General features: G+C 36.9%; 1 protein-coding gene and 1 long non-coding RNA gene across 3 annotated transcripts in view; one reads left to right on the top strand and one right to left on the bottom strand.

Moving 5' to 3' along the window:
- Positions 1-299: 299 nt before the first annotated feature.
- Positions 300-10,151, bottom strand: part of PPP2R2A (protein phosphatase 2, regulatory subunit B, alpha) — an 81,250-nt gene continuing 71,398 nt past the window's right edge. For both annotated transcript variants that reach the window (XM_011983841.1, XM_011983840.1), the window contains exons 7-10: positions 9,467-9,631; positions 8,410-8,579; positions 5,851-5,942; positions 300-2,343 (exon numbers count right to left, since the gene is read on the bottom strand). In XM_011983841.1, the coding sequence (XP_011839231.1) occupies positions 2,064-2,343; positions 5,851-5,942; positions 8,410-8,579; positions 9,467-9,631 (707 nt within the window). In that variant the 3' untranslated portion in view covers positions 300-2,063. The remainder of the gene's footprint in view (positions 2,344-5,850; positions 5,943-8,409; positions 8,580-9,466; positions 9,632-10,151) is intronic.
- On the top strand, positions 7,296-8,392 carry LOC105542333. The gene is made up of 2 exons (XR_001006451.1): positions 7,296-7,730; positions 7,778-8,392. It is a non-coding gene; the product is annotated as an uncharacterized LOC105542333 (long non-coding RNA).

The following is a 10,151-nucleotide window of genomic DNA, read 5'->3' as shown; positions in this document are numbered from 1 at the left end:
GGAGAATCATCATAGCTACTGATCAATCAAAAAAGAATCTGAGAGCTGTTTAGTGGTGTTATCTCAAGACACACAACCAAACTGTAGGAAAATCTCCCAAAAAAGATCTGGAAAACTGTCCAGTCACAACACAGGAAGTCTATCACTGTCGGACACTTGTGACGGGGGAATATCCCACTTCCAAGTCAAGTGTGAAGAATAAATAACACAAATTAAGAATGTACCCAAGATCCCCAAATAAATTAGTAAAAGTGCCATTAAGAATTATCAGACATAGAATGTGTTCAAATACAAATTTGTTAAATCCAAGAGATACAGTAATTTTATTACATAAAATTTCTCCTGTGTGCTAAAAATGCGAACTTACAAGACATAATATTTGTAATAGAGGGAATCACGGTCGGCTCGTTGAATTCTTTTTCATTATTGAATAGAACAATAGGTAGTGGACATAGAAGCACTCAGAGTCCTCTGAAATTCAAGGTTGTTACATTACGTTCAACCAAAATAAAACTACCATTCTCTAATAATATAAATGCCTGTTCATTTCACCTTTCAAAAATAAAGTCCATTTCTTCTCCATTAAAGCTTCTGCAAGACTGACAAAGGTACATTCTACCTATTAAAAATAGGAGCACTCTTCATCTTTGGATAATGTATCACTGCTTAGGGAAAATGTACTCATATACAGATTTTTGAGGCAGCTGTTGGAGTTCATTAAGCACTTTTTGAATGCTGTACCTTTAAAAATTTGTCTTTAATATAGCTTTGGAAAACCAAAAATAGAAGAAAAATATCTATGGTAAAGTATATTTCATTCTGATTTGATAGCAGTAAAATACAAAAAAAGTATTTAGTGCATTGTCGTCACTTGATGTTAGTTTTCTGCTATTTTATATGACTGAATGACAAAAAAAGTTCTAACTTGTTAAAAATGTTGTATAAGTCTTTGACTAGTAAGGCAAAAATGAAATTAAGCACTGTAAAAAGTAGAAATTAAGTTCTACAAATTTGGTTCCCATTTACAACAATTTCATTAACAGATAATGAGTTAAATAGAGATACAATGTATCCAATACCCTCATGATGACGGTAAATAGAAAAAAACCAACTAGTAGCATTTATAGATTGTGAAATCCTTAATAAAACCAATATATATTCAAAATATGTTCATAGAGAACCAATACCTCTCCTCCTGCATGTAAAAGAACACTTGTTAAAAATAATTAACAAAAATACCAATAAAACAATGAAAACCCATTTTGTTTCACTGTGCCCAAAGGTATGACACAAAATATTGGCTACAAGAGGTAGGTTAAAAAGAAAAAGAAAACCAGATTCTCCATTCTTTGTCACTTTTATTCAGTAGTAGGTTTTTTTTTTTCCTTATTTTCAGTGCCAGACATGGCAAGGAGTGATTACAGCCAACTGTTATTAAAACATTTGTTCGCAACATATACCCCCTTTATACCACTGACCCCAAACTGACTCATTTTGTGTGCTTTCATTCTTTCTTTTTTTAATATACCACCACCAAGACCGGGTGGAGGGGGCAAGGGTAAGAGAGATGAAGGGGAGGAGTCCAGGAGGCCAGAAGAGGAGGAATGCTACAAGCCACAGTAAGAATGAGCTGTATTTAATTTAAAAAAAGGGGGAAGGGGTGTACCCCACAAATGATACAGTAATGAGGATACACAATTAAATCCCATAGCATGACTGAAGGCTTTCACTGTGTTTGACGTCATCACAATGGAAGGCATAAAAAGTGGAGTAAATCAATGTTGATACAGTCCAATCTAGTCCATTAGGCAAGATGGTGCAAGAAGTCATTTAAATTAAAAGTGCCCTACCCTTACCTAAATGGCTAGCAGACATGGAGAACACCACAGTGATGAATCCACAGAGCTTTCTCCATGTAGCTATAACAATGTGTTGTCGAATGGCACACTGTCAAACACTGGAAAGGGGCGCCACAATGGACCTCTCTCTTTTATAGGAACGAATGCTAGATTCAACTATCTCAACTAAGCAGGAAGTGGGTTCTTCTGCTAGGAATGCCAACCCTAATTCACTTTGTCTTGAAATATATACAGATTGTTTGTAGTAGCTACGGCAATGATATTTTCCTTGGGGTGCCAGGCTGTGTGAAGGATTTTCTTATTGAAGTCTAGGCTGTCAACACTTATTTCATCTTTCTTTCGCTTGCCACTGGCACAGACTTTGCGAGGCTTCAGAACCGTGCGAGGCTTATTGTTTTCCCGCGATGCTTCTAGGGTTATGTCTCGCTTTGTGTTTCTGTCAAACATTCTGAAGAAATTATTGTAAGATCCAGTCATGACAACGCTGTGAAAATAGACAGTACACTCAGTCAAACAAGCAGAACAAGAAATTGTTTTTAAGTAAAATGATTCAGTGATTAAACCATAGGAAACAGCTACTTCAAGCAGATTTAAAGTAAGGGACAGGGCTGTTGACATCAACTCAATCACCGGAATAAACCAAAATATGGTACTAATTAACTGAGTTTTCTGCTTATTATTCCTTTTCATGGCTACCAAAACTATCACCGAAGTTGACAGCATCCTCAAGTAAAACTTCTTAGTAGTGCAGAATTATCTTTGTTGAATAGTTTTGCAACTACAGGTTATGTGATCAACCAGGTCAGGCAGCTTCTCAAAGGAGCAACTATCTGTGGAACTCACAGGTTCTAAAATGAAAGAACCCCGCATGAAGTAGCTGTAGCTGTTCACAAGAAACCAATGCTTTATCTTATGATTTACATTTTTTGGGTCAGGCACGGTGGCTCATGCCTGTAATCCCAGCACTTTGGGAGGCCGAGGCCGGCGGATCACGAGATCAGGAGATTGAGACCATCCTGGCTAACACAGTGAAACCCTGCCTCTACTAAAAATACAAAAAAAGTAGCTGGGCGTGGTGGCAGGCGCCTGTAGTCCCAACTACTCGGGAGGCTGAGGCAGGAGAATGGTGTGAACCCGGGAGGCAGAGCTTGCAGTGAGCCGAGATCGCACCACTGCAGTCCAGCCTGGGCGACAGAGTAAGACTCCATCTCAAAACAAAACGACGACGACAAAAAAATACAAAAATTAGCCGGGCGTGGTGGCACGTGCCTGTAGTCCCAGCTACTCAGGAGGCTGAGGCCGGAGAATCGTTTGAACCTGGGAGGCGGAGATGTAGTGAGCCAAGATCGCACCACTGCACTCCAGCCTGGGTGAGAGACACTGTCTCATAAATAAATAAGTAAATAAATAAATAAACAATTATCTTCTCAGGGTGTTGTCTGGTTCAGATAATCACATTTAATAAAGGCTTATAATCTGCTCCTGAGAAGTGGTACATAATGTGTGTGTGTGTGTGTGTGTGTGTGTGTGTATATATATATTTTTTTTTTGAGACAGGGTTTCACTCTGTCACCCAGTTTGGAATGTGGTGGCACAATCACAGCTCACCGCAACCACAACCTAGACCTCCTGGGCTAAGCAGTCCTTGCACTTCAGTCTCCTGAGTAGCTGTGACTACAGGCATACGCTGCCATGTCCAGATAATTTTTAAATAATTTGTAGAGATAGGGTCTTGCTACATTGCCCAGGCTGTAATATTTTATTAACAGAACATCATTTTACTTTTACCACTAAAAACATTTTAAGCAAATATTTGTAGAAGTATCAGTTTAAAGGGGTGGCAAAATTTTTAAGCTGCCCAAGACACTTCCCTGTCAGTTCTATTTGCCAGCCATTACTGCTCGACAGTTATTAAGTATCCTCACAAACAAAACTTCCTAAGTTTGAAGCTCTTAATAATTTGGAAAGGGTCTGCTACCACTGCTTATCACATGGTTCAAATTATTATTGTAAATAAGGATTACAGGATACTGGGGAATTGTTCAAAGTAATACTTACATACAAAGGTCACCTACTGAGTACAAATGATTATCTATTTAGTAACGTCAATTCCCAAAGAACACTTGACGACAACTTTAATCAAACTCAAGGTAATGAATGCCCCTGAACATGATAAAACTGTATTTCTTTAAAAATGGCTCATGTAATTTAGATTGACATCCCCATATCATCTGTGTGTTTTAATGGGTTAGGACATTTAGTCTGTGGCTATTTGAAACTTTAAAAAGGTATCATTAGGTCAGCATTTCTGTGGTATTCCTGCCAAAAATGTATAGCCTGAATCTAATAACGAGGAAACATTCTGTAAAATAATTGGCCTGTGTTCTTCAAAATGCCAAGATCACAAAAGACAAGGAGAGACTGAGGAACTGTTTCAGAATAAAGGAGCCTAACAAGAGGTGACAACTAAATGTTGGATACTGAACCAGACTGACTTTGTTCTGTGCCATAGAAGACACAGTTACAGTAACTGGTGAGTTTTAGTGGGTCTGCGAATTAGAGGGCAGTACTGCATCGCTGTGAATGTTGCTTTGGATGCTGCACTATGTTGGGAAGTGTTTTTGTCAGGAAATACTCATTCAAGAATTTAGGGTTATGGGCATCACATCTAGAGTAAACGGGGTAAATTCCCATGTAGCACACAAGTTGTGTGTGTGAGCACGTGCGCATGTACCTATGTGGACAAATATAGCTATAAACAAACAGAGGATAGACCACGTGATACAGCAAACAGCAACAGGGGAACTTGGGTCAAGGCTGGCCAAGAGTTCTTTGTGTTATTCTAACAAATTTTCTCCAAGTTTGAAATAATTTAAAAAAATTTTTTAATATTAAGGAAAACAAATAGTTTCTTTCTGATAATAGAACATACAACTGCTAATAATCTGCTTAAACAATACAAGGAAGAACTAGTTGTAGCTGTGTGCCACACCCTAGTTCAGTATCTCTTTACTCTTCAAATTTGTTAATTTTTTTTTTCTTCTTCCTTTTCCTTCTTTCTTCTTCCCTTTCCTTCTTTCTTGATGCCTCAGGTTTAGTAGTGGCACTCAAAGGCAATGTTTGCTACCAATAGAGCTCTACTAGTTTACTAGTAGTAATAGTTTACTAGTCCTCTCATCATGTCAAAAATCAGGTAATTTTAAAAGCCAGACGAAAGAAGACATTCTGTAAGTTCTATTATCCTTTGTAACACGTAACACCATGAAATCGGAATCATATTAAGCTCTGTGATAAAACTGTTGTTAAAGCATCTCTAATTACTTTAAATGTCAGTTTAATTCCAAAAATTATGTTTTACTACTTTATGTTCTACTGGAACATAGTGGCAAATAGACAACTAAAAGACTCAAAGACTTACTTTATCTTTAAATAACGGTAACATTTTACTAAAAATGTATACTAAAAAGGAATTACACTACAGCAAAACTGGAAATTACAAAAAGCAAAGGAAAACTACTCCTAAAAATTTAACCATATATATTATGGTTAACATCATACATAACATACATATGGAAGACCACTTCTATGAGGTGTTAATGTAGCATCTGGAAAACCTGGTGTCTCTAACAATTCAAATGAATTATCTGCCGCCTGAATGTTTCTAAAACAGTTTAATGGTAGAATCACAACCAAGCTGAAGCTTCACTGTTTTAATGGTTAGCATGTCAGAAATGTGATCTGGTTCATGTAAGAAAAAAAATTCTAGACGTTTAAATAATTTAGATTACCTAGAATTTGTGTACTTTTATATTTACTAGTGAAATACAATGCTTAATTTTTATCTGCCAGTACTGCCGTGCTATATCTAAGATTAGTAAATGTATTTCAAGGAATCCCTAGAGACAAATGAAGTTAGGACCTGGAATGAAATAATTAAGTTTCTTTTCTTTATAAAATTCATATTTGAGAGGTTTGACTTAAAATCAATTACCTGTCAGATCCATTCCAACAACATTCAAATTTGTCAAATATGCAGTCATTTTCATACAGTGAACAGAGTTTACTTCTGAGGTATTCATGCACCTGGGGAAAAAATACAAATATACTACACTGAAATTAGGAAAATGATTTAACAAGTCCGTATTTTTAAAAAGAAAAAATGGGCATATACAGACACACAAACAAACCTTTTAAACCTATTAATCTCAATCTTCTCAGTAACAATAAAGGCATTTTGTCCTTTTACAAAACACACAAGTCCTTCAGGGAGGCACATTTTCCTACTGGTATGACAAAGGAAAACTCCATTCTGGGTATGGCACACATAACCTTTATAAGCCTGAAAACATTCAGGCCAAAAAAACTTGAAAATGGCACAGTTAAGAGACTAATAAAAGAACATTACAGCAATATCTCAATATCACTATTCTTGGCTTTCAGTCCATTAACTACTGATAACAACACTGAAACTGTGCCTATTTCTTTCTTAAATACCATTTTCTGGGCATAAATTTGACTGAAGCCTCTATTTCCAATTATAAATGCACATGTATGCATAGTGTAACCATGCCTTGGTTTGATGATAAATTATATGGTTATCCTGGGCATATATTATTAAAAATTTGATAGTATCATATATTACTTATACAATGTCAAAAGCAAACAAAGCTGTGCCTCTGTTTTTTGAATTATACAATTCTGTATTTACTAATGTCAAAAAAGGATAAACTAGAAATAAATCTCATATTTAAAAAGTAGCCTGAGAAATATGACATATTTAAACATTAATATTAATTACAAAGAAAAGTTCCCAAGTATTTGTTGTAACTCAAAGGAAAAAAGAAGTGTCTATATTTCACCCTCTTTTTTTAAGGAGCTACTTAACGAGAAATGAGAGAAATGAGTACTTTCTAAATGCTTAAAATTCTCTATTCTATATGAAACAATCTAAACTTATTTCAGTGTCCATTTTAACTTTAAATATAGAGGAATGATTCAGGCCATGTCTCTGTGACATCAAGTGAAAATCTGTAATACAGAGGAATAGCAACTCATGTGGCGTCAGGACCAAAACTGAGCATGTAACACAAAAAAATCAGTAAGAAAAAAATACCCTTCAATCACACAAAACTTGGGAAGACGCTGGTACAAATTCAATAAAAATAGTTTTATCTATATAAGATACGTTTGCCTATAATGTGACTACTTTTAATCACTCAAATTGATTATAGGTAGAAAAGTAGCAAATCAGGTAAAATTAGGTAGATCATAATTTAGCAACATTTTAGAATGCATGTTACAGGGTTTCTCCCTATACATCAGTATGAAGCTAAGGTTCAAATCAATTCTTCTCAATGGGAATGAAATGGTGGTGAGGGTAACTAGGAGATGTATCAATCTTGGCAGTTACACAAACATAAGTCTTTTTTCAGTATACACGAGGGATTGGTTCCAGGAACCCCAGGGATGCCCAAATCTGCAGTTAGCCCTGCGGAATCCACACATGAAGTTTTGGCTCTCCATATATTTGAGGGGTCTGCATCCCTCAAATACTGTATTTTCAAATGTGCATTGGTTGAAAAAAACAAAAAAATCTGTTCGAGTGAACCCATGCAGTTCAAATCCGTGTTGCTCAATAGTGAACTGTATTTTGAAAAGCAAAGCAGGATTTTGTCTTTTTGGCTTTTGTTTCAGTGCAGTATTTATTTTGAAATTTCACATATCAAAAACAATCTTGGTTTATGTTTGTCAGAGGATTTAAAAGTTTGAGAAACATACTTCCAAGTCTATTGAGAACATATAACATAAAGAAAGTGTATGTATAAAATAGAGCTAAGTGATTTCACCACTGCAGTCTAGGGCCTAGTATAGGTTCTGTCTCTTATACACATCTAGATGTGGTCTAGGGCCTAGTATAGGTTTGTGCTGGCCCTCACCCTGTTCCAGACTGTGTACTTCATTCTCTTTTGTTGGATGTAGTGGACACAGATAAATAGTAGTGGCTGGCTGATAAGAGAATCAAGAACTGATACCCAACAACGGATAAGCAACTCCTAAAGCCATCTGCTAAGGCTTTCAAGCCCTTCTCCTTTAGCTGAAGACAACAGTTATCTGCCAAAAGGCAGAACACCAGTCCATTTGACTTGGCACACCAAGTTTAATCTCTAGTTGAACTACTCCCACAACCTGAGCAGATGCACCTCTACTAGGACTGGTCATTTTCCCCAATCCTCTTCCTGCCCAGACCTTAATGAGGGGTGCTCTTCCTTTCTCACTTTAAATGTACATAGCGGCAGGAAAAAAAAAATGTCAATACTGAACCAAATGGGTAAATCACACTTTAACTGCAAACTCAAGAGAAGACACAACCTATGTAAGTATACATACATTTAACATAAGGAAAAGCAACATACTCATAGATCTCTGAGGGAAAAGGCCTAATGGTGAACCAACACCATACAGGGATTAAAACCTAGTAACAAAATCCTTCTCTATAAACACTTCAAAGTAAACAGGGTATATGCTCATTGAAAGAAAAAACTGCAAATACCTGGTATGTTTCCACAGGCCTGTTTTCCATATTTAAGTCCCAAATTTTGACTGACAAATAGTCTCTAGTCATCATGTATCGACCACTATGGCTGAATTTTACATCCGAAATAGAGGAGATGATTTCGGAAAAAAATGACCTGTTACTGGGATCTTCAGGTTCTTCAAACACTAAAAACAAAACAAAACAACACAAAAAGGGCAAGGTGTACAATATTCTGGCTTGGACAAAGCATTTCCTAAACAACCATTCACAAACTCCCTACAAGTGAGGTAAAATACCAGGCTAATAAAGAACTGAAAAACATCTGTCTGGCTAGTTTTCTCCTGAAAGCTTCTTAGGATAATTGAATATTGAAGTTGAAGATGTACAAGTATTCAGTATACTTCCAGTCATGACTAATTTAGAACCAGACTCACCTGGGACTTCTGACTTCAGTGCACCAGGTTTATTGGTATATTCCTGCAATATGCCTCACTCACTGCCTATATTCACCATGAGAAACACACCATCCTTGCCCATCCCAAATTCATACCAGGATTTTATTTTCTAGTAGCCAGGTAAAATTATTTTGCTAACAGGCATGTATCAATTTTCATTAGTTAATATTCAACAAGACAAGAATACTGTATCCTGAAGTTTTTAAACCAAAGTTGTTTTTGTTTTTTTAAGCCAAGGAAACCTCTTCTCAGAAGAAATCTTCCTAGGAAGCTCAAAATAGGAAGGGAGGATGGGAAAGAAAGGAGCAGCTCTACTTGAACACAAGGTTAGAGAGCCCAACCACAAGTTACCAAAGAACAGCAGCATTCCACGAGAAATATATTCCTTGTCTATATTATCAACAGACATGCCCCCCAAGAGAGCTTGACTATACGTGCTTCCAGGGAATAACCTGGAAGGCCTCATGAGGAGGTAGGCAGATTACCAAGGGTACAAGTGGCTCTGGACACACAGGTTTAAGACTTGTAAACCTCTGTAATTGTATTTATCATATCTGAGGCTTATTTCAGACAAACAGAATATGTAATCATTTTAAGGAAAGACACAATAAACTTACATTTAGAATGTCTATCACAGAGGGCAGATGCCCTCATGTCACATAGCCGAATAGTTCCTTTACTGCTGCTGTATACAAATGTGTTACAGCTGTTTGGATGAAATTCTGCTGCTGTAATCACCTCTGTCAGCTCTTCCATATTGGCAGGCTTGATATCCACAATGTCTAGATAACATTTTATTAAGGAATTTCCACTTAGAAAAAAGGGCAAATATAATTCTACATTTCTCAAACCTAAAACCCATTCACGGACCTAAGCAAAAGTATTAATTCTGAATTGTACTCCACTGTTTTTATGAGTATAAATTCCAAAGGGATTAAAACCTTTTTTTTAGACGGAGTCTCACTCTGTCACCCAGGGTGGAGTACAGTGGCACAATCTCGGGTCACTGTAGCCTCTGACTCCCAGGTTCAAGCGACTCTCCTGCATCAGCCTCCCGAGAAACCGGGATTACAGGCGCACACCACCACAGCCAGCTAATTTTTATTTTTTTTTCTATTTTTGGTAGAGACGGTGTTTCACTATATTGACCAGGCTGGTCTCGAACTGCTGACCTCATGATCCACCAGCCTCGCCTCGGCCTCCCAAAGTCACTGTGCCCGGCCTCAATAGAGTATTTTTATTGACCCAATCATGCATCATGACTTGAGTGAATTTCTTTTTCTAATCTTAATGAGACTATAT

This window comes from Mandrillus leucophaeus, unplaced genomic scaffold (genome assembly GCF_000951045.1).
Source record: "Mandrillus leucophaeus isolate KB7577 unplaced genomic scaffold, Mleu.le_1.0 Scaffold256, whole genome shotgun sequence".
NCBI classification, from domain to species: Eukaryota; Metazoa; Chordata; class Mammalia; order Primates; family Cercopithecidae; genus Mandrillus; species Mandrillus leucophaeus.
This window is presented reverse-complemented; position numbering and strand designations above follow the sequence as displayed.